Source organism: Rhineura floridana, chromosome 8, assembly GCF_030035675.1.
Source record: "Rhineura floridana isolate rRhiFlo1 chromosome 8, rRhiFlo1.hap2, whole genome shotgun sequence".
NCBI lineage: Eukaryota > Metazoa > Chordata > Lepidosauria > Squamata > Rhineuridae > Rhineura > Rhineura floridana.
The window spans coordinates 10,949,096-10,974,537 of record NC_084487.1 but is presented as its reverse complement, the minus strand read 5'-3'; the positions used below and the strand labels follow the sequence as shown (position 1 = coordinate 10,974,537).

At 42.0% G+C, this 25,442-nt stretch overlaps 1 protein-coding gene across 5 annotated transcripts in view; it reads right to left on the bottom strand.

Moving 5' to 3' along the window:
- EXOC1 (exocyst complex component 1) overlaps positions 1-25,442 on the bottom strand; it is a 42,367-nt gene that overhangs the window by 1,671 nt on the left and 15,254 nt on the right. For 2 of the 5 annotated variants that reach the window (XM_061638245.1, XM_061638246.1), the window contains exons 6-19: positions 23,414-23,641; positions 22,066-22,198; positions 21,831-21,940; positions 21,049-21,102; positions 18,820-18,969; positions 17,799-17,904; positions 13,697-13,741; positions 10,925-11,088; positions 8,350-8,460; positions 8,186-8,262; positions 6,211-6,439; positions 4,366-4,549; positions 1,989-2,188; positions 220-414 (exon numbers count right to left, since the gene is read on the bottom strand). In XM_061638245.1, coding sequence (XP_061494229.1) covers positions 220-414; positions 1,989-2,188; positions 4,366-4,549; positions 6,211-6,439; positions 8,186-8,262; positions 8,350-8,460; positions 10,925-11,088; positions 13,697-13,741; positions 17,799-17,904; positions 18,820-18,969; positions 21,049-21,102; positions 21,831-21,940; positions 22,066-22,198; positions 23,414-23,641 — 1,986 coding nt within the window. The remainder of the gene's footprint in view (positions 1-219; positions 415-1,988; positions 2,189-4,365; positions 4,550-6,210; positions 6,440-8,185; positions 8,263-8,349; positions 8,461-10,924; positions 11,089-13,696; positions 13,742-17,798; positions 17,905-18,819; positions 18,970-21,048; positions 21,103-21,830; positions 21,941-22,065; positions 22,199-23,413; positions 23,642-25,442) is intronic. The other 3 variants (XM_061638247.1, XM_061638249.1, XM_061638250.1) reach the window with 3 other exon arrangements.

Here is a 25,442-nt window from a genome sequence, read left to right as displayed (position 1 = left end):
TGTGGTTAAATGTGTTTCACTTGTTCTCAAATGTTCTCTCTCCCCCCACCCCCATATATACACCCAATCTGGATGCAGATCTATAATCTATGGAGTTCTACTGCCATGATTCCTCATTCACATAATGTTCCACCCCGATCAAGAGACAAACCAAGGTCAACAAAGATGTTTAAACAGTATTCACTAGGCTAATAGACACCATCATTTTGATTGTACTACCTGAAGTAGGTTTTCCTCTTCACATAGATGTTTATCCACCTTCTTGTAAAGGTTGTCCAACCCCTTTTTCACTTCCTTGCCAGGATACTCCTTTATTACTTTTCTTAGCTCTTGTTTATTGAATGCCAACTGGTAGCTCACTTCCTCTTCTCTCACACCTTGTGCCACACGAGCTTCAACGCCCTCAAAGAAGTGCTGAAGTGAAATATTAGAATATATTTAAATCCACAAGCAAAGTGATGCTCAGCCTTAAGCATCTGGTATTAAGCTTAAAGTTGTTGGAAAACAGTTTTTCTATTGATGTCAGAAGTGTGACACTGACCAGATTTCTCTTTCTTACCATCAGAAGAGAGGTCAAGAGCCACCTAGATCAATAGTGGGTAACACAGCACCCACAAAGCTACACATTCTCATGCCTGTGCTCCAGTGATACATCCCACATATCTAGCCTATGCAGTTATTTCTGCTTGCACACATTGGTTAAGCTGGACTTTCCCCTTCCTAGGGGAGAAGAGCTTCATCTCTTCTTCAAGTACAAGTATCTCACTGCATGAGAGTAGGTGTAACAAGAGTCTCCATTAAGTCCTCTTGTGGAAATGACCTTTGTGACACCTGCTTTTGTAAGTGGGTTTACTATGTAGCTTATTCTTCCATCACCTATGCAATATATTTTGCAAGAGCAATAAAACAAGTATATGTGGGTCTTCAGTACTAATTGTTTTAACAATTGCAGTGTGTATCTGATGGCATGTAAGACTGCTTCTACCAGCTGTGCTACACACACTTAGTGATGGATCCAAATCTTTAAAAAAATGCATCCTTAGGAAACAAAAAGCAGTATCAATTGTCCCCACATTTAAGCATACATAAATTCCTATAGTGGTATTAAACTCCTCAAATTTAATTTCTGCAGTAGCACTCTTAACTGCATGGCGATATCACTATAAACTTTAAAAGGACATGTTTGAAAGAGGCCCTTCACTTAAGATCATAGGCAACATTATTTTTGGGTCCCAACAATCTCAATGTAGACTAGGTATAGCCAACATGGTGCCCTCCAGTTGCTGTCAGACTCCAACGCCCATCAGCCCCAGACAGCATACTGCAGTCCAACAACATCTGGAGGGTACCATTTTTGCTACACCCAAGCAGACCTTCAGCTAATGAAGCTGGTTTCTTACACCTCACATAGCTGAATATGAAATGCTTGCACAATTTTACACAATTATCCAGCAGTTAAAGAGCTTTTGTCAGTATTCTTGAATAGTAAGAAATAATTCATGCTGATAATGTGTGAAACTAATGTCTTCTGTTATTCAGCAAGGAACTGCAAAGACCCAAATTGGAAAAAGGTACGTATCATTCACAAGATAACAATTAACTGAGATTGTCAATACTGTACGATTTTCCCCAACTTCAATACTGTTTTCAAAACTTTATTTGGCAGCCTCGAACTGCTCAACATCTGAATTCGGGTAGGGAACCTGTGGACCTCCAGATGTTGGTGGACTCTAACTCCAATCGGCCCCAGCCTGCACAGCCAACGGTCAAGAATGATGGGAGTGGTAGTCCAACAACATCTGGAGGGCCACAGGTTCACCACCCCTGATCTGAATGAACATGGAAAGACTCAGAAAATGTAGTAATAGATTTGGGGTGGGGGGTAAGGAGAGAAAGAAAGGTCTTCATCTGCCTTGTTGGAGAATGCCCACAAAGCTATTACTTGTTTTTTAACCCCCAGAACCGAAGTTATAAAATAGGTGCCTGACATTGAGTTTCTCAAGCGGCTGTCCCAAGGAGTAGATGACATATGACTGCAGATGATCTGTATATTTCTGTTTAGCTTCCTTTTTCTCAGCCTCTAAACATGAGATTTTCAACCGAGAAAGAGTTGCAAAGATATGGTGAAAGTTCTCCATCATGACCACATCCCGGGGTGTCTTTTGGCTTTCATTTGCAACTTTCTCCACTTAAAAAAGTAAAAGAAAATAACACATACGTAACTATACCAAGAGCAAAGGCAGCTTAAGAATCTACACATTCCCCTCAACACATAAGCATAACTCATGGAGGCATAATTCCTGAAAAGCGCACTTTTCAAATCAGAAGGTAATATTCATGTGATTTTACAATCCGTCTGTAAGAAATCGTGTTTGTTTAAACTGTATTGTAATAGGTATTGTGCAATGGATTCTGTCATTTGTAATATATATTATAAAGTGTTTGATGGGGAAAGTCTTCTGTCCAGTCAAGTGAAAATTGGTTTAATTGTCACTGGGGGACCTTAACTGACAGCTGAGCAAGGGCTGGAGATAGAACTCTCAGTATGCAAAGGATAAAAGGCAGGCATGTTCTGGTTTGTGGTTGCAGGTTTGGAATTCTTAGATAGTGATTGGCTGGGGATGGACTGGGAGGGGGCAGAATAAATGAATATATGGCTGGGTGCTAGTCAGTCTGGGTTGGTATTTGGTGTTCGTGATGGACAGCCAGAAGACAACAAATGCGCAAGAGGTTTGAGGAAGAAGAAAGAAGATCTGAGAGAAAGAAAGAGTGGCTTGGCGGGCAAATCACTTGGCGTAGGCTGAAGAGACAATGAGAAGACCTGCCTACAGCGCTGAGGGAGAAGTAGCAAGAGGAAGTTTGGAATTCTAGGCTTTGGTGTCTGGTAGGACAGCCAGAGGAAGATTCCAGGAGAGGACAGCAAAAACAGACCTGCGCTTCAGTAAGTCACTAGGGGCTGAAACAGAGGCTTCAACAAAAGTCTTCAGCTATAGTGCTGGTGATGCTTAGCTGGGGTGGAGTACATACAAGGGCAATCTGGCAAAAGAGTTTCAATAGGATAACTAAATGTTTCCTCAAAGCTCACTTGGTTTTGTAATAGTGTAAAATAAGCTGATGATATTTAAAGCAACAGTAACATTAGCAAAGTGTATACCCATTTAAAGAGACAGTACCATATCAAAGTAACTACACAAGGTTGTACACTACATAATCTTGTAACAAACATTAATATCTTTGTTAAATATAGTAACTATACCTGACTTGCTTTGTACCATGCGTATATCCCACAGTTACCAAGGTTATTGATAAGTTAAGGGTTCAAAAGCAGAAAGTAAAACTGAATGGTGTCAGCAATATGGGTTTAGGAAAATCATGGGAGTGGAATTTGGGCTTTATTAATAGAATAAGAAATACCCCCTCCCTTCCCTTCACACAGACAGTAGGATTTTGGGAGTGGAAATAAGATAACTCGATCTATGAAAAATCTTGAAGAGACTGTTTTGATAAAGTACACAAACACAAAGTGGACTATCCTGCCAAGTTAAGTCCTACATAGTTTAATGGAAGAGTTAAGTGCATGCTTTTATTTGCTTAAATTTTGCTAAATTGTGCCTTCATTTTTTCTGTTCAATGGCCTACCCCAATAAAGTTATACAACTCCGTATCTAAATTGGAAAATAGTTGTCAATATTTTTATTAATAAAAAAGGCAAGACAGTGGACACTAAGTCAAACCATGGTACATCATGAACATGCTGGCTCCTGGAAACGTTGCGGCTGTTTTGCTCATCCCTGATTATTCTGCTGCTGTGCTAACCCATGATTTAGCTGAGTGTGTCCTCCAAACCCAGGTTCGTGGTTTTCTTTCTCTTCAGACTAACTACGAGTTGGCAACCACAGTTTACAGCTTGTGGTTTGTTCAGGAGAGCTAAACCATGAGCCCGGATTTGGATGACATACTCAACCAGACCATGGCTTCGCTCAATACAACGCAGCAGCAGAACAACAGGAAAGGACCAAGTGGCCAGAATCTCCTTTCTTGGAGGTTTGTGTTTGCACTAAACCGTGGTTTGGCTTAGCACAACATGTGAATCAGGTCGGTATACTGAATGTGATGCTTACATATTTATTCATAATGTTACAATACAAATATACTGTTGACACATACAAGGGCAAAAATGGGGTTAAGAGTTGACAGTAAAATCCTCTACATGTCTACACAAAAGTAATTTCCACTGAATTCAATGGGCCATTTTCTCACATAAGGGAGGATAGGATTGGAGCCTTAGCCCATTACATCAATAATACAAAGCTACTTATATGACACAGCAGGACACTGACTTTCTGATTACAAAGTGGAGCTTACCATTAGTGAAAACTCCTCTAATAAGTTTTAGGTAGGCTTTATCTAAATCTCCTCTGCGTTCAGCATTTTTGAAAATAGATTCAGCTAGGGCTGCAAACTCTTCAAATTCAGCAACAAAGGGAAGAATTCCAACTTTGCTCTTCTTGGATATCTTTACATCTTCCATCTGTTTAATTTGGTTACTCTGAAATGAAAAAGCAAAGACAGTAGACCATAAGTTTTGGTTTAAAATTTTCAGTGGGATAGAAGGGATGTACTCTAAAGTGACTGAGAAAGAGCAAGCATAATAGGAAGACAAATGGATCCAAACTACGACCAACCAGAAGAGGGCATGCATGCCCAGTTGTTTATTTTTGGCTTGAGAAGAATTAAAGACATTTTTAACAGGCAATGATGTAGTTTGCACATAACATTAAACTATGGTGTTAAAAAAAACCTATGTGGTGGCATTCAGTGCTAGTCCTAGTCAGAATAGACCCACTGATGTTAACCAACATTAATATTGATGGGTCTATTCTGAGTAGGACTTAGCTGACTACAACTCTTGGTTTATTAAACAATGGATGAGTGTCATGTGTGAATCCTGCTGAGTAGCTTAACAGTAGTTTATTTACTGCTAACAAATCGCAACCTGAAGTCATGCTTTGTTGTTGGATTTTGAACATTGGTTTCTTTTTCATTATGATTTGGTGATATGCAGAGCTTCGAAAAGTTACTTTTTTGAACTACAACTCCCATCAGCCCCAGCCAGCATGGCCACTGCATTGGGCTGATGGGAGTTGTAGTTCAAAAAAGTAACTTTTCCAAGCTCTGATGTGTAAACCAATCACCCTTCCTCAACAATGGTTTGTTTGGCTACCCTATCCTAGACACTCAGAAAGCTGGAAAATAAAGCAAACTTTGGAGAAAACAAGCCATTATTTGTTTGATCATCTGTGGGACAACTAGTAGTTAACTCGTGGCTTGTTCACTAAACCACAGTTTAGCTACACTAAGGCTTAGTGTTATGTGTGAACCATGTGGAACAGCAGAGGCACCGGAAAAGAAGGCAAGAATTTAAAATTCTTGAAGCTATTGTTCACAGCAATACTTCTGGCTTTGTCTTCCACAGTTCAGCTGCAGAGTCCTTGTGACCGACATTCTCTAATATCAACATTCCTGCTGATGGAAAATTACAGAATCTGGGGGCCTCTAATTATTTACAGCCTTATTCATCTCTGCTTCTGAACCCCATTATCTCTGAATCTTTCTATAAAGTGCAGACCGTTTAATCAACCTTTCTTTATGATTTTTCTCTTTGGCCAACTTCCACTGTTCCATCAATGCTTACTCAGATGGCAGTGAGAGTAATTTCAATTTTCAGAAGCTTGTAACAAGAGGAAGTTGATTGGTAATAGTCTTTTTTAGGGGGGGAGGGGAAGAGAACATTCAAGATATATTTATCCCAAGATATAATATTTCTCCCCCTCCCAGTCAAGCAAACAGATTATTTAGAAGAAAGAAATGGTGAATTGTTAAGTATTTTATATGAAACTGAGTTAAGGTCAATGCATGGTGGGCTGGAGAACTGTATCCATTGAGCCAACTGGTCAACATACTGTGTATACAAGCACAACAGATTCCTTTATGCACATGCTCCTTATGTATGATCTTGATCCCACCACCCCACCTAGTTCTGTGGGGCAAGGATTCCACATTACTGGGCATATATAGGTAGAGACTGTAAGTACACACCATTGCCATCTGTTATCCGAGGCAAGGGAAATCACAAATATGTGTTACCTTGTTTGCCAAATGTGTGCATAGGCACAAAGAACCTAATTATTCAAGCTGTTTAAAACTTACAATGCATTTGTCAAAGTTCCTTTTGACAGTCACTAAAACGTTTCCAAGCGTTGTGCTGAGGAAGGATGTCGGATCCACATTTTGGGCTGTCCATACATGATGACTCATTTTCACTAGCATATAAAGGGAATTAAAGCTATCAATCTTGTCCCCAAGTGCAATAAGGTTATTCAGTTCTGGTTCAACACAGCGAAATATTTTTATCATCATCTGCCGGATCATGTGATTTCTGTAAAATATAGGATTGGACACTTGTCAAGTACTGTCTTTAGAAATCTATAGTCACAATTAGTCCCCAAATCTTCTGGTAAAAAGTTTAATGGGAAAAGGGGCTTTGCTTCATTTTAATTAGACACTGTCATGGTCTCAAAGCATCCAGTTTTCAGAAACTTTAATTCTAGAACCCAGGAAGCTGCTTATATATACACCAGGTCAAAATATTTGTCCTTCTAGCTCAGAATTGCTTGCTGTAACTGACTGTGGTTCTCTGCTCTTTTAATCACCTGCTACCCAACTCTTTTGATTAGAAATACGGGGGAGCACAGAGCAATAGTTCCTCCCTTCGCACTACCACCACACACTGGTTATGTTAAGCCAAACTGTTAGTAAGTGTGCAGGTACTCACAGTAAAAATTGCAGTTGTTTCACTCCTCCCTCTGTCCTGCTGCTGCCATGCTACCCAGAGCTAAGCCATAGTTTGTCTTAGTGTTACTTCCAACCAGAGCTTAGAAAAGTTACTTTTTTTGAACTACAGCTCCCATCAGCCCCAGCCACCATGGCCACTGGATTGGGCTGATGGGAGTTGTAGTTCAAAAAAGTAACTTTTCCAAGCTCCGCTTCCAACCCTGGAACTTGTGGCTTCTCTTCCCTGGGCTTATGGCTTTTCTCTCTTATGGCAGCAGCAGGATCAGGGGATGAGTGAAGCAGCCACGGTTTTTACTGTCAGTAGCCACATGTTCATGCTTAGCCATAGTCTGGCTTAGTATTATACAGGCATACCCCGCTTTAACGTTTGCAATGGGACCGGAGAGTATACTTTAAGTGAAGCAATTGTCTTCACTTGTACTGCACGCAATCACCACTAGATGGCAGCGGCGCCATGCCAATAAAATGTACGTTATTGCGAAGCGCGCAAACGTTAAGCAGGGTATGGGGACGTATGGAGCATGTACGTTATAGCGAGGCAACGTTAAGTGAAGCAACGTTAAGCGCGGTATGCCTGTATGTGAACTGGGCCACTATATCTAAGGAACGTTTGTACTGTTTATCATTTACGTAATACCAAGTAGGTTTAGAATAGGCCTCTTTCATTATGTAATACCAAGTAGGTTTAGAATAGGCCTCTTTCATTATGTAATACCAAATAGGTTTAGAATAGATCTCCTTCATTTTTACATTCCCTCCATTTCACAGTTGGGGAAATTAAGGATGGTAGACGGCAGGAGCTAGCCGATTCTAATAAGAGTTTTAACTTGATTTGCTCAGGCCTAATGCCAACACTCTAACACAGCCACTCTAGCTGTTTAGTTTGTAGAATCTGGAATTATTACCAGAACTTAGTTTCAAATACTTCCCAAGACTCATTAAAACTCTATCGCTCTAGACAGAATACAGTCATTTTCCTACCACAATGGCAAACTGACACACAGTATTTTTTGGTTAGACATATACTGAACAGGTCTATTGCTGTGGCTTCCTGAAAATTGGCTCTAGTGGGTTGGGGGACCCTCCAGAACAGCATGGGTGGTGGCACTGGGGGCTTCTGTGCAAAGGAGAAATTGTCAAAAATCATCTCATCTCTCCCACCCCATTCACTGAGTGGGGAGCCTCCGCTGATATAAGCCATTCTGCAAATGGAAGGAGGCCTCCTGTTCTGAAACAGCAGGTCTGGATCCCCAATTTTATTTTGTTATCGCACAAGAAGCATCCACTTTTAAGGTTGACAATTTAAGCTTGCTAAAATATTGAAACATACTCTGAAGACATTGACTGCAAGCCACCAGTATTATGTGCCCTTGATAATGCTCCTCCATCCATCTCCTCTGCATCGCTCTGGAAAAAAAAGTGCTGGTTTAAATAGAGGTCACTCCAGAACTATAACAACTCAATTCGAGTCCATCTTCTTTAAAACTGTCATACCATGGGTGTTCCAGGAATGCTAAGATGCTGCTGAAGTTTGAAGAATTTACTAATGAAGTCTTGTTCTGCCAGACACAGGGGTTCTAGTTCGCTAAGGACTTGTTCAAAAATCTAGTGGAAAAAATCAAAACATAAATTTCACACATAAATGACTACTGCCCTCGTGATCACGATGGCCATGATCAAAAGACAATGGGGGGGGAGAGAGAAAGTACCATATGTATTTCATTTGAAGTTCTGTCCACAACATAGTTCAAATGACCAATTAGGCAACCTGTTTTTTTAAACTGAATGGTAAAATCACAGAATCAGAGAGTTGGAAGGGGCCTATAAGGCCGTCAAGTCCAACCCCCTGCTCAATGCAGGAATCCAAATCAAAGCGTTCCCAACAGATGGCTGCCCAGCTGCCGCTTGAAAGCCTCCAGTGTCGGAGAGCCCACTACCTCCCTAGGTTATTGGTTCCATTGTCATATCGCTAGGAAGTTTTTCCTGATGTTCAGTTGAAATCTGGCTTCCTGTCATTTGAGCCCATGATTCCGTGTCCTACACTCTAGGACAATCAAGAAGAGATCCTGGTCCTCCTCTGCGTGGCAACCTTCAAGTACTTGAAGAGTGCTATCATATCTCCTCTCAGTCTTCTCTTCTCAATGCTAAACATGCCCAGTTCTTTCAGTCTGTCCTCATAGAGCTTTGTTTCCAGTCCTCTGATCATCCTTGTTGCCCTTCTCTGAACCAGTTCCAGTTTGTCTGCATCATTCTTAAAGTGTGACATCCAGAACTGGATGGGGTACTCAAAATGAGCCCTAACCAGTGCCGAATAGAGGGGAACCAATACTTCACACGATTTGGAAACTATGTGTCTGTTAATGCAGCCTAAAATAGCACTTGCCTTTTTTGCAGCCACATTACACTGTTGGCTCATATTCAGCGTGAGATCAACAACAATGCCAAGATCCTTCTAGCATGTAGTATTGCCGAGCCATGTATCCCCCATCTTATAACTGTGCATTTGGGTTCTTTTTCCTAAGTGTAGAACTTTGCACTTATCCTTGTTAAATTTCATTCTGTTGTTTTCAGACCAATGCTCCAGCCTATAAAGATCCCTTTGAATTTTGTTTCTGTCTTCCAAGGTATTAGCTATCCCTCCCAATTTATATCGTCTACAAATCTGATAAGCATTCCCTGCACCTCCTCATCCAAGTCATTAATAAAAATGTTGAAGAGCACTGGGCCCAGGATCAAGCTCTGAGGTACCCCACTTATTACACCCCAGTTTGAGAAGAAACCATTGATAAGCCCTCTTTGAGTACGATTCTGTAGCCAGCTGGGGATCCACCTGATAGTTGTTCCATCCAGCCCACATTTAGCTAGCTTGCTAATCAGAGTATCATGAGGCACTTTGTCAAAAGCTTGCTGAAGTCGAGATATATTATATCCACAGCATTTATTTATTTATTTATTTAGCATTCCCATAGTCTACCAGGGAGGTTAGCAGATCAAAAAATGAGATAAGATTAGTCTTGCAGGATTTGTTCTTGATAAATACATATTGGCTTCTAGTAATCACTGCATTGTTTTCAAGGTGCTTACAGATGAACAGCTTTATAATCTGCTCCACAATTTTTCCAGATTTGTAGCTTGTGCTTTAGCAGTGGAGCCAAAAACTCACCAACACATATGGCCCCTCTGATTGGAGAATTTAAAGCTTCTCTGGATTTCAGTTGAAACATTTAAGAGCAAGGTATCAGTCACTTACCCAAAGGATAAAGATTTCATACAGCTAGCAGCCATAGAGATGAACAGATGCCTATGCTATAAACAGCCCTACAAGCTATTATTAACCCTATAGCTACTGGGTTAAATTCAATTGTGCCCTTTTGAGCAAGTGGAAGAGCCCTGATCCTTCACTAACGGAAGTGGGAGGTGATTTTTGCCAGTTCCCACTGCAGCCACCTGAATTACATTTCATGCTGCTCTGGAGCAGACTTTCAGGAGCCACAGAGGAAATTGATTAAAACAGCCTTCCCCCTTTCTGTCAGCAGAGACATCTGCTGGATCAAAAGACATTCTGCGAGCAGAGAACAACTGGATTCAACCTAAGCTGCATGCAGAAGACCTTTCCTTGACAAAACCAGCACCTCTAGCCTACCGCAGCTCCTTCTCACCTTAAACTGTTGCAGTACGGCTCCTTCCCATGTTCGAAAGTAACAGACAAGCACAAAACTATTTATTTGTATTTTGCATTTGTGCTTTTCTATGTGTGTGTAAGCCGCCTTGGGGGCCTTTTTGGTCAAACAGCGGCCTAGAAATAAACCATAACATAACATAACTACTCAGGAAGAATGCACAATGATGCTCCTTCTCATGCAACACTGGCACAGGGAGGAGCTGCGGAATGGGCTCCTCCAAGCAACCCAGGACTTCTGGTGCTCCCTTTGATGCATACCAGAGACCTGTACTACAGAGGCCTTCATGCAACATAACACAAGCGAGAAAGCCACGATCACACCCAATAGGTGTTTAATAATATTCTTCAAGTGCAGTTATGACATGCAACATCAGCTAGGATGCTTACCTTATCAAACTTTGTTCTATCAGCCACATCAAGGTCAGATGCAGACATGTTCCCCATATCCAGCAACGAGGATGACTGAGACCTGCGATTTCCTGAACTCTGAACTGAGAGTTTGTTCAGGCTAGACGTTGAACCTGTCAGTTTCCCAGAGCTTCCATGCAGACCTAAGATAACAGTGAAACCCATGTAAGAAACTGTCCTGGATGGAATAATGTCACAATAAGTATTGTCCATTCAAGTTGCCATTTCCCCCTGTATCTAAAGGGTGCCAGTACTTCCCCTACAGGATAGGCAGACAGTTGTGCTCACACGTTTCTTCACTTAGAGGAGGAAGTACATGGAAGAAACTGGCTCAGGAACAAACATGTAGTGACAGACAGTGTAGTACTAATAACATTCCAGAAAAAAGCACAGGTAAGGGTAGAAAGAAAGACCAGGTGCAATTCATAATGGGCATCTTCTAGAAGCAAAGCAGAATAAAGGCAAGAAATCACTATTTTCTTAAGAAAATAGTAGCAAACCCCTGCTGGAAATATAAGAAAAAACTCCATGTTCTTGAGGCCTCTTTTAGTACAATTATTTCAACTTACAGGTAAACTATAGCTATCAGTGAGGAAGATGTTTAGTTCAAAGGGTGTTGGGACTTTTGATCTTTCTGCATGGATATTCTGTGGTTTCCCATTTCACTTCCAGAGAACTGAAAAGCAGACATGTTTTGTGCAATTGAACTACTCCATTATGGTAAAGATGCCATCATTTTGCATTGTTTTTTCAATGGGAATGTAACAACAAAAGATTCCGGCTTGGATCCCAAGAACTGTGAGTGAATGGGGCTTTACACTTCCATCCCGGCTGCTGCAGCCAGTTGCTCTCCATCCTGAGAGCTGGGAGACCCTCCAAAACACAGTGACTGTATCCGGGCCCAATGTGGTACCGTAGTTGAGTGTTGCACGAAAAAACTCTTAGCACTCTCCCCTTCCTCTTCCATTTTAGATTAACCACATGCTAAAATGCAGTTAATTTTGGCTAATTAAAACAAGCCAGCTTCATAAACTAGGTTTTGAGTTTGGTATGTTTAATCTTCACTCTGGAAAGTGGAAACAAGCCACATTCAAGCCATAGTTTATTCAACTGGTTTATTTTGACTGACCATAGTTAAGATTAGGCAAAGTTTGTCTGGGTTTGGGCAAGATGCAGTTCATCTAAAATGGAAGTGAAAACTCTCACAGCTGCACCAGAGGAGGACAGGGGAAATGCACAAGTCTGAGGTTCATCTCGATTCATTCTCGTAACCAGTCTAGTGTTCCATGCAGTGCAAGAGGCTAAGATCGCTCTTTGCACAAGCAGATACGCCTTTCATTTGTGTAAAGGTACTGCTGGATCCAAGAAACTACCTGCAGTATCATGGCACCTGACATATTCACCCAGTAGCAACTCCAACCTCATGAAGAGTCAGTCATGGTAGCCTCCAGCCATGTCTTGCAATGACTGTTGCCACAAGCCTGCCACCAAGCAACTGTATGGTAATGCCATATGCATGAACAATGCATGGTGGAGGTTACGCATGACTTGATGCCCATGCAGATGGCAGTGCCATGGAGTACATCTGAGTAATCACCATGCCATAAAGCTTAGGACTGAAGAAATTGGTCATCCCTGCTTTAAATGTTTGAAACAGAATCCTGCTAACTGTGGGGAATCAGATCACTGAAGCCTGAGGACTTTTTTAAATGAGAAACCTGCTGGCAGTTATTAGAAAATCACCAGATACAAATGGCTGTGCAAGATCACATAGATGAAGTTTGAACTATAGCGCAGATAAGCTCTTAAGGGAAAAATGATGAGATGCTAAAAACTGCCATTTGCACAAAAAGGAGAGGGAATGTGCTCCCCAAATGGCAAGGATTATGTGATGCGTAAGAATCCCATGGCAATATTATTTCCCTGGTAGCACTCTCTGCAATCCCCAGAGTAGGCCTGTAATCACCCTGGTCTGCAATGCAGATCAGCAGGGAATCCCCATGGACCGAATCACAGGCTCAGTGTGAACTTTAGAGTTGGAGTGCTTATCTTGCCTCAAAAATGTATCCTGTGCAGACACGGATACATTCAAGACAGTTTAAAAAACAAACTTCAAAATGTATTTCTATAGTATTTAGCCTGCAGATCAAGATCCCACCGGAGATCTCAACAGCAGGGGTGCAGAACATTCAGCCTGCAATTCTAATTAGATACAGAATTCATCCCAATATGGCCCGCAAGGCCTATACCCCAAACCATGGCCACCTGCCCCACATCTGACATCATATCTGCCATCAGGTGAGGGGCAGGTGGAAACATCACTGCCAATGTAGTATCAGAACCTCTTGATTGTACATTGGTAAGGGAGGTTTGTGTCACTGCCAATTCACTTCAATGGTGGTTAGAGCAAGCCAGATGAGGTTGCCGTGCTATACAGTTCTCCATGGGGAACTGAGTACTGCAGCTGGTCCTCAGAGTTGAGCAGGGCCTGCCCGCCCTGTCAAATTGGCCAGTGAGAGATAGGTGAGATAAGGATCTGGTCCCCGACCATATCCAGTTTCTCCACCCCTGTCCTCCAGGGTTCAATTGTCATGTTTTGCTCCTCTTTGGTATTGCTATAACACTCACAAATTTGTGCAAAAACATTGCAGCCAACAATTCTGGTATTAATAGGTTTTTGCCACCACAATTATTTTTTACAGAGACATGAATGCCCTGGCAATAACCATTCAAACCGCTAGTCATACTCACTCTCTGTTTCCTGTTTGACAGCACTTTCTTTTCGAGGCAGTGTGGCTGGGATGGATTAGGTTGCAAGCATCAAAGACAAAGACAAGTTAAAAATGCATTTTGCACAAACCATGCACAAGATGCAAGTTAAGCACTAGCTGGAAAGAAACATGCAGAGAACTATGAGAAGCAAGTAACTACAAGTTGCAAACAACCATAGCTGGGGAGGTACCAATCTTGAATATTTAACTATGCAGAAAAGGCATGTTATGATTCAGTAGCGCATTGAAGATTTACCAGTTTTTGTACGGGGGGGGGGGGGGGAAACAAACCAATGGCTTTTAAACCCAACTGTAACTGTAGTCTGTTTTGCTAGACATGGCACATAGAGTTCCAGAAATTCCTATGACACAGATGAGAGGGCAGATGCTGCTTGAGGTATTTGGGTGTCCCAAGCAGCTACAGCATGTGAATTGGAGTCACTTGCTCCAGGATCCCTTGTGACATCACAGGATTAGCCCATCATTTTATTAGCAAGCTGCACTGCTGCAATTATGCAGAAAAGACTAAAGGAAGGTGTAGTGTTATTAAATGAGAAAGCATCCATTATAGGAAAAGCAACTGTTGTTATCTAATGAAGGCTAGGACATAGGAAGTTGCCTGCTATCGAGGCAGACCATTGGTCCATCTAGCTACTATTGTCTACACTGACTGGCAGCAGCTCTCCACGGTTTCCATCAAGGGTCTTTCCCGGCCCTACCTAGAGACGCCATGGACTGGACCTGAGACCTTTTGCATATAAGCAGGTGCTCTGTCACTAACCTCCCCAACACAGAGAGACACTATCTAAACTTTAGTCTCCTGTAAATCAGGTAAGTCTGGAGTGTCACCTCATTACTTGCAACTTAAGATACATTTTAATGCCATAAACATCTTTCCACAGAGCATACAGTAATAGTACATGAAATGCCTTCCAAGCTTTAGATGCAATTCACGTGAAGAATGTTAGTTCCACTTCAAACACACACACACTACACCATATACTTCAGAGGAATTCATTCCCTCCTTCCTACCATGGGGTGGGGGTAGGACAGCTTTTCTGCAGGCAAACTGTATTTACTATGAGTTTGCAATAGCTATTAATAATATTTCCCCTGTAGTTATAGTAAGGATATTCATTCGTACAAGTTTTTTACACAAATACAAACCTGGTAGGATTCAACCACCTTTGGAAAGGACAAAACTGTCAGGCCACAAACACAAAACCACAGGACACCATGTTACCTAATACTGAAAGAGACATGGAGGATGAATTCCAATGTAATAATAATACTAACAGCTTTTGACTTTCAGGTATCTCTTGAAGACTTTTTTGTGCCGACAGGCCAATGCACCTGTTTTAAAATGTCAGCACCCAGCTGGATTGAACTCTCTGCTCACCAGCTGATGAACAAAGGGTTCAATCTTGTTCTTTACAGAGGGCTGCTTCACCAGCACACTCCCAGCAGGATTGAACCCTATCCCCCTGTCCATTAGTCAATGTCACCCATGACATCAGCTGATTGACAGATGGGTGTGGCTTTGGGGAAATGGCCTCACAGGCTGGCCCGTGGGCCAGAGGTTCCCCATCCCTGTGACAGACTAATGGGTGTTATATTAGAATTACATATAAAGGGAAAGGGCAAATATATGACTAGAAGTATGGCCCTTTTTCAGTTTGGCAATCAAGTTAAGAACTCAAGATAATATCAGAATATGTTTTGGGTGGATATAAAACAATTTATGTCATGTTTGATTAAGTTTCAAACTATATGTAACATTCCACACTGTCTGGGGTCTGTTACTGCAGCTGTATTTTACAATGGGTCTATGACTGCAGAAATAAATCTGATCTGGGATAGCCTCACCCTCATCACTGCTCAGAAGACTAACTACAGTTTCTTCCCTCCCAGAAATAATTATTGTTATTGTTGTTTTAACACTTAAAGTTCCTAAAATTTCCAGAACATGTACATATATTAAAAAACAAGACAGTCCCTTCCCACAGCCTCACAATCTAATAGATGTGACATGACAGCAAAAAAGAATGCGGAAGAAAGAGGAAAGCAAGTAAACATAACTCGGAACTGCCAGCTACTCTCAAGGTCACGGTCATAGGGCCACTAACACTCTCTATATATACATATGTATACATATGTATACATATGTATATATATGTGTGTGTGTGTGTAAACACATGTGTGTGCGTGTTCATGTATGTGTGTTCATAAATGTGTGTATATATATGTGTGGAAATACTATTTGTTCCTCCTCGTATTCACCAAACAAGGAGAAACACAAAACTTAGAAGGCTTACTCCCAAACACTGGGCGTCTTCTCTGACCACTCTCGCTTCCAGGTAGTTCACCAAGCATTGCTCACACATAGAATCATAGAATAGTAGTTGGAAGGGGCCTATAAGGCCATCAAGTCCAACCCCCTGCTCAATGCAGGAATCCAAATCAGAGCATTCCCGACAGATGGCTGTCCAGCTGCCTCTTGAAGGCCTCCACTGTCGGAGAGCCCACTACCTCTCTAGGTAATTGATTCCATTGTCGTATGGCTCTAACAGTTAGGACGTTTTTCCTGATGTCCAGTCGAAATCTGGCTTCCTGCAACTTGAGCCCATGATTCTGTGTCCTGCATTCTGGGATGATCAAGAAGAGATCCCGGCCCTCCTCTGTGTGGCAACCTTTCATGTACCTTTCAACCTTTCATATGTTTGAGCTTGAGCTCATCTTTGCAGCCTTAAGGGCCAGCAACATACCTTTAAAAAGAGGGCTGAAGTTGAGATTCTCAGGATGCTAAATTCTGCACCAGATATTAATTTGTGTGGTGTGAGAGCAGATTTGTGGAGTTCACACAGCCCTGGATATCAGGGATATAACACTGTAGGATGGTGACCTACAGTATTAAAAACGCAGGTCATTGTATGAAACTGCTTGGAAGATAAGATGCAAAAACAGGCAATCTGAGAAGGTACAACACCCCAAGCTTTGAAGATAATCATGGATAAGGTGACTAAAATGTCACTTTAGGCAACACATATTATTCTATTTCATTGCAGTGTACATAATCATTTCCTGTGTTTCTGATGTTCATGCAGCGAGTGCCACTGCTTTTGTAGCCAAAATGGTAACTTCCATATAAAAGGGAGATATACAAGCAGACTTAGGGAAACCCTGAGGTTTGCAGAAGTACAAAAAATCTTTCAGGGAAAAACCCCTAAGAAGGGGGGAGATCCTGAACAGCCCAATGTGTGCCAAGCATACTTAGTGGCCATGGAACGCTGACTGACTGTTGTGGGAAGAGACAGATTGAAAATTGGAGTGGAGGAAATGGAAGGGAATAGCTAGAACACGATCTTGTTGCAGGCTCCACTTGTTCCATTAAAATTCTTATGGGTTTTATTATCAATAGCTTGGTTTGCTCTGATTTAAATCATACCCGATTCCAAGGGTTCAAGACATATTACATAATTTATTTCCAGTTCTGTATTTTAAAAGAAATGTTTGTTATTTGGCAAAGGTTAATCAGTGCAGAGTTTCCCTTGGCCAGCTATGCTCAGTTAACACCACTTAGGAAAGATCAAAAAGCCTAAATGAAGACGGACCAAAAACCAACTCCTACTGCTGTAAGTGAAACTTTAGAATAATCCACTCATAGGTTCCAAATATTTACACTCAAAGATTTACAAGAGACATGCTTCACTGAGACTTCTGAACATAACCCCAGCGCCGTCACTGTGAGCCTTCACAGAGAACACTCACAGAATCACATCTTCAGAAATAACAAGCAGCATGAAGCAGAGCTAAATAGACAGTTGTTTACTCCATTGCCTTTTATCAAGCACAAGCCCTCTAGAATTTTAGTCTCCATATGTAGCACATCATTTCACTAAAGAATTTACATCAGATCTAAATGGTCACACCCACATCCCCTGATAATGAGCTTTTTTGCTCAAAACGTCTTAAAACACTTTTGCAGCCACTACCAAAATATTTGTTGTCACTTGCAAAAGCAGAAATCTTTTCAGCTCATTCTGATGCAGAATTGAAAAAGGGAGCGTTTGTTAGAAACTTACCAAACTTCTTTCCTTCCTTGGCTGCACCTGTCATTTTGATCTTGGCAACTTCAAAGAACTCCTTTATTTCCCTTTCATACAACCGTGATAAATAATCCATATAGTTCTTAAAGAAAACACAGCATTATCAAATAGCTGACTTCTCATGAAGAGAGAACATAAGGCACGTCACTTTTAAAGACATAAATTAGGGTCACTGTGACAAACCAAGAGATGCCTTAGCTTGAAGTAAAACAAAAAGCAATTATCTTATTTCACTTCCCTTTGCTGAGGTCCACACATATAATGCTTCCTGCTGCCCTTTAGTGGAACAGAAGTGCAAACTAACCAATAGTCACTCGCTATGGTTATTGGTTGAAGTCTTATATCAGTGGACCATCATGTTGCAAAATCCTCAAAAGAACATGTCTCATTTCATTTCACAATAATATTGTTCAATATTTGTTTGGTAAGCTTATGCTTCAGCAGAGTAAATTGCCTTTGATGTGAAAACTACAAGTAGCACCTGAACCCTATGGAATTGGCTGCCCTATTTTATAAAACCATGCTCTTTCTTGTCAACTTTCTGCCTGTGGAACTGTGCAGGTGTGCCAAAAAAACCTTGTGTGTCTGCATACATTCTACAAAGCACCGTTTTGAAACACTGTGATACAGATTGCATACACACACAGAAACGCAAAAAATAAACCAAATGCCCTTCTCTTAGCTTCATCACTCAAGTATATGAACGAATCTCCACAGATGAAAAAACTGAAAATGTGACTCTGAGTTTGATTGGAAGCACCAGCAAAGCCTGCAGCATAAGGCAAAGAATAATGCAATCTAATCTTGAGATACGTAATCTTGAGAAGTCAAAGGGAGTAAAACCAAAGAGGGCACAGCAGTGATGGAAAGGAGGGAAAGGCCTTCCCCAGTATTCAAGAGCTAGTAGTCCATCATCTCAAACTTGCCATCCAAGTTAGCAGACAAAAAGGCTGTTTAGTTATGTCCCATATTGTATTTCACTTTCTGAGCTACTTACCGTTGTTAGCCCTTCATATTTTCCATAATTTGTGTTCTTTAACCACTCCATAAGTTTGGCATATCGGAGCAAGTCTCGGTGAAAGGGATGATGGTTTGGTAAAGTCAGCTCAATGGAGTGTTGAGCGAGAGTGGAACTTTGGTCATGGCCCTTGGCAGAAAAAAGCAACAGAAGAAAGTTGCGTGAACGCATTGGCAGAACTACAAACCTGAGAAATTGCCACTTTGTCAGATATAAGAGATCTGGCTTGCCATTTTGTTAGATACGTTTGTTAGCTTTGCAGTTGTTCTGTGTTCCTTTCAGGACTTTGAAATGCAGAAAACAGATATTTAGAAAACAGATGTTTAAAGGACGAAATAAATGCTATGCCACAGATTATGCATTAGGAATGATTTGTTGCAACCACAATGCATTCTCATCAGGAGTTGCTTTTTCTGTTTGAAATTTCAAGACTGCTCTCCTTATACCTTATATCTGAAGGCTAAAATATCAATTCCAGTTTGTATTGTTGGCAACATGCAATCAATTTCCATGATCATTTATAGAGAGTGAAACAAACAAACAAACCTAATATATAGGTAGTTGTTGTTATGTGCCTTCAAGTCGACTACGACTTATGGCGACCCTATGAATCAGTAGAATTTCTCCAAAACAAATTTATTTACACAGTGAAACAACAGAAATGTGAAATATGCTTTTAAAATGCAACTCTGGATAAGATATCAAATACAAAACAGTGCTAGTTAATAGACATTGTTCACACACACCTAAGTCATTCTGTCACCCATTCATCCAACTGCTTAAAGAAATACAACATCATGACATCACTACATAAGCCCAAGACAGCCAGTGTCTCAATTTCACTGTTCGACACAGTTTACAGTTGAAAATTGAAGCCATTTTCACTGTTTAAACAAAATGCTAAATATGATCAGTCCTAATATTCACATAGAATACTCACATACTCACAGGTACCAGGAAGACTAGGTATCCTATATACTATTTGCAAACTCATTCTTCAACTGTGGATCACTATGTATGTAGCACCATCCACACACAAGAGGGAGGTATCAACAGGCCTTGGGCAGGGCCGGATTATCTATTAGGCTTAGTAGGCCCGGAGCTCTTGGGGGCCCGTGGGGCACTGGCCCGAGGGCCCCTGGAGCTACAGGGGGCCCTCCGCTCTCCTTCCGCGATCTGCGGAAGCATCCACGGACCGCCATCCCCCTGCTATCCCCACCTTTCTGTTGTTTTTTAAGGTGCGCAGATTTGCTATCAATAAAGGTGGCGGCCGAGGTTTCCTTAAGGGGCTGAAGCCTCTGCCGCCATCTTGGCTGATGGCACGCATGCGTGCTACATGCGCACGTTGCTGCCATCAACAAAGATGGCAGCAGAAGCTTCAGCTCCTTAGGGAAACCTCGGCCGTCATCTTGATTGATGGCAAACCTGCGCACCCCACAAAAAACAACGGAAAGGTAGGTGAAGTGTGGGGATAGGAGGGCCCAAACACCAATCAGCCTAGGGGCCCTCCTCAGCTTAATCCGGCCCTGGCCTTGGGGAACCCCAAGGTTTGCCGAAGTACACAAAATCTATGGAAGAAAATCTTGCCTGGGGGGTGGGGGGCGGGGAAGAGACTGATAACAGCCCAATGAAAAATAAGCATGCTCAAGTGGACATGGAATGCTGACTGACTATTGGGGTGGGGGACAGAAAGGGGGAATAGAGTGGAGTATCCTGAAAGAGGATATGGCTGGCTGGAACCCAAAGCAGAAGCATTCCAAACTGCAACATTTTGTTGCAGGTCCTGATTTTTTCCTCCTATTATATGGAAAAATTTAACATTTGATAATGACTTAACTACAGTTTAATTTCTAGATCTAGTGAACCAGTGGTTTCCATTCATCCTCCCTGCCACCACCACACACACACAAAATCACTTTGGTACCGCTGTAACCCAGTCATGTGTAAACAATGCACTCTTCTCACAGTCCATGTTGATTCAACATTTTCTTGCCTAAGTTGTGCATCTTTTACAAAGTGCATTAATCACTTATGTATGAAACTTTGGAGTTGAGGTAACAGCCAGAAGGATTTGTTTCCTCAAGTCGTGTAAGCCTTATTTTCTATTTTACAGAGGCAACACTGCAGGAAATAAGTTAGTCTTAGCAAGCTTTTTAAAAGAAGACTCAGTAAAATTAAAGCAAGTTGATTCAAACTCTCTGTACTCACAGGAACTGAAAGATAGTAGGACCTGTTACTGAGACCCTTCTCCAGCTCTATAAACTATTTAGAGATAAAATACAGGGATAAAAAACACTGTTTGAATAGAGATGCCCACACCACCCACTCCTAACATTATATGGTGAATGTGCCAATTTAAAAGCTGCAAAAATAAAGACAACAGAAGTCCAACCAAATATTAATTTGTAAGGACCATGCAAATAACATATAAACAGCTCAGACTGGATAACATTTTGGTCTCTAACAGTGGTCTGACCAATTCCCCTGGGAAGCTCAGCTCACAAGGCAGGCAGTGCATATATGTAGTAATCAGAAAGATATCGGCTCTTAAAAATTGCTCCACTTTTGCATATTGTAACTGAAAGCCAACAACAGGCCTATCCTGACCCCCATTACCGCTTTTGTAAAGTCGACTGATTAACTGGCCTTCAACTTCTACCAGTGAAGACCAGGAAAAAATGCTGTCCATGTCCTATTTCTCACACTGCAGAGAATCAGGTAGCATCAGTTCACCTGAATATTTGCATACTGGGGATTCCTAGTACTGAGATGTCAATGTTTAGTTCATTTTCTACAGAGGGGGCATACCTAGTAGCTGGTTGATTTAATAAAATTTTCTAAGCCACTGTTCATTAAGGGAGCAAAGTGATGCAACCCTGTCAGACAGCTTAAGGAAAGCTTTCACTGAAATACATAATTTTTCAAAGGCTCTGAAAACCAAAATGAACAATCCCGTACAAACTTTACAGCTGGGAAAGGAGTAAAGATACCTGCTGAACAAATACATTGTTGAGATGACTAGCCAGTCTCCGTGCGAACTGCTCCCGCAGATCGCTAAACCGCTGCTGCTGCTGCTTAACGGCATGGAGCATCTCATGTCCTATAACCAGAAAAAAAGGGGGGGAGACTGCTTCATTAAGGAAGGTTTCTGAAAAGAGACGGAACCAGAAGGCTTCAACTGCAGAGAGACAGTAAGAGTGATTTTTTTCTTAGAAAAACACTTACCTGGCTGAAGAGCTACACTCATACACTGTAAGAGTGCATCTGCTGCATTAGTGCAGGCCTCAATACCCCGAGAGGATGAGAGATCTCCTTCCTGGAGGGCCTTGATATGACCTTTTGCCAAATCCATATGGTTCTACAAGAACAAATGTCTACACTGTGAGGTCAAACTCTAACCTTTAAAGCATTGTTTATCATTCGTATGCTACAAAAAGGAGATCAAATTATTGTTTTGTATCTTCCAAACAAGATCCTGTAAACTAATTTCCACCCACAATAATGAACCTAGACGCTTGCAAATATTAACATTTTTATAAATTTCCACAGCTCCTGCTAACAGAACTTATAGAGTTACGCTGACATAAGTACGCAAACACATCAAAACCGGTGTGTAAGCAAGGCTTCAGAGTATAGTAGAGGCTTGCCAAAGCTTTCCCTCTTGGAATGGCCTGTGGGCAGTTGAGTCACTACACAGCAGCAGAACAGGGCTGCTAAGGGAAAGTGTTGGCAGATTGGATATGATCTGTGTGCCCTACACTGCCTTCAAACCATCTACATCACAGAATAGCAAAACGGCAGAGAAAAGTAGTTTAACATACTCGCTATACAAGAATCAAGGCAACAACAAAGAGAAAAAATAATTTAAAAACTGTTAGAAAGTATTAGGAGCAATTAAACCATATAACAGACCCTCCGTGGCCCAGAATAGTAAGCGGCGGTAACGCAGCCGAAGCTCTGCTCACGGCCAGAGTTCGATTCCAACAGAAGGAGGAAGTCGAATCTCCGGTAAAAGGGGTCGAGGTCTACTCAGCCTTCCATCCATCCGTGGTCGGTAAAATGAGTACCCGGCATATGCTGGGGGGCAAAGAAAGGCCGGGGAAGGAACTGGCAATCCCATCCCATATATATGGTCTGCCTAAGTAAACGTCGCAAGACGTCACCCTAAGAGTCGGAAATGACTCGCACTATAAGTGCGGGGACACCTTTACCTTTTTAAAACCATATAACACTTCCAAAAAACCAGCAATTTCAGTAAATTTTTACTGAAAAACTCAGTAAAAAATAGTGCATTTTTAACTGACAGTCCTTCATGGTTTCCAGGCCCAGCCTCCAAAAGGTCTCCTGTATCTTTAAAAGTTGTGCAGGGGGAAGGGAGAATTCTACCTTGTGGTTTTTCCCATTACAGTGTTGCAAGAACACCTGCACTTGGCTGCCTTTCTCTTCTCCTAAAGATACAGGATCACTCTCAGGCCCTGAGCCTGGCAACCCTAATTGTAGAACACCTGAAATGTTAGGTACAGGTAGACTATATATTTGAACAAACAATATTATAAATATTTCACATGCTTACAACAAGGAACTCTATCTCTGAAAGCAATTTCAGGTTGTTGGTGTTGCTAAGATGAATTAGATGGTTGCTTTCCGAAATCTGGTCCATTTGTTCTTTGACACTCTGTAGCATTTCCTCATAACTGCTCAGCTTCAATTCAATTTGGTCCACCTCTTTCAGTGCTTCATCCAGCAGTTTCATCAGGATGTTCACCTGTTTCTCAGAGGCCATGATGGACTGGATGTTTGCCTACAAAGCAAATAACAATCAGACACTAAGTAGAATATCCATTATCAAACTTTAGTCATGATTTTATTCTAGGGAAGTTTGTTGTAACAAAAGTAAAAATGACTAAATAAAATGACACTAACTTGGAACACAGCTGATTAAAAGAATACCTCTTTCTTAGAATTATTCTACTGGCATCACGGACACCAGCATCGCTCAGCCTAGCGCCCTCCAGATGTTTTGGACTACAGCTGTCACCATCCCTGACCATTGGCCATGCTGGCTGGAGCTGATGGGAATTGCAGTCCAAAATATCTAGAGGGCATTATGTTGCAGAAAGCCAGCTTATACTCTGGTAAGTAGGAATGTCACTGTCTGGTAGGTAGAATTGGGGGCAGGGGTGTGAATGTCAGAAATTAACTCTTCCAGTTCAGAATTTGAGCTCATTTTAAACAGAGCCCAAACATCCTCTTAAGTTTGGGCCTAGTGCTACCTCCCATCACCACCCATTGGTCTTTCTTGTTCAAACGTAGCTGCCAGCCTCAGCAAGGAACGCTGGGAATGGTTTTCCGTTATGCCTAAGGATGTTACCACAGCAACATACGAACTCTGGACCCCTGGGAAACGACATGGTGAGCATACTTGCTTCAAACACACCGGGTAAACTTTGGGAAATGGAAAGGTGGTGGCAGCGGAACTCAAGTGAGGTGGGGCAGCTGCTGAGCTCTTGATGACATTACTGGGAGCATATGCGGCTTGAACATCAGAAAGAGCAAAGTTTAATGTTCAGCCTATTTGGAAAATAATTTGTTTCAGCCAAACTAACCGAATTGGGGGTGGAGGACTTGCCCATCACTACTGCAAGTGTCTAAGTGCTACAGTTGGGTTGCCCAGCTAGCACCGCCCCATGACGGGGCCTTTCAGCGGTGGCTCCCCATTTGTGGAATGCACTCCCCAGTGAGGTGCATCTGTCTCCCCCACTATTGACTTTCAGAAGGAAGTTGAACACATTCCTATTTACCCAGGCATTTGATGGTTGAAGGGTTCCTGGCAACCTGGAGATCACTGGATGAAAGGAGGTTTTTAAAATGGTAATTGTGTTTTAGAATGCTTTTAACTGTTTTTAGAATACTTTTCTTTCCATTGCTGTTAAATTGTCCTTTGGGAGGAAGGGGAGGATATAAATTTAATAAATAAATAAATAAATAAATACTAGTAATACTAGCCCCAGGGGGCTGCCATTAGTGTTGTAGAGGGCAGAGGGAGATACGGAGTAGGGAGGCAGTTATGTTATCAGGGGAGAGGGGTATGCAACAGAGTGCTGCTTGCCCCCAAACTGTCTCCCATTCAAATAGCCTGGATAGCCGTGGTGACAGTCCCCCCAGGCTGAAATTGCTGCTTGTGAATGCCAGGTCGGTGAATGGTAAAACAACGGCCATTTAGGACTTGATCCTGGAAGAGCATGCTGACCTGGCTCAGGACTTCATGGCCTCCATGACAACCATGGGTCTGTCCCAAGTAGTATCTGGCCCCACTCATGTTGATGGCCACACCCTGGACCTTGTTTTCTGTGTGGAGGGGGATGATGGTGATCTTGGTGTGGAGCAACTTTCTGTAGTTCCTTTGTCATGGACAGATCACTACCTGGTGGGGTTTAGACTCACTGGGACTCGGAACCTCTGCAGGGGTGGGGGACTGATTAGGATGGTCCGCCCCAGGAGGCTGATGGATCCGGATGGTTTCCTGATAGCTCTTGGGGATTTTCCTGCCACCTCGGCAGGCGATTCAGTCGAAGCTCTGGCTGACCTCTGGAATGGGGAAA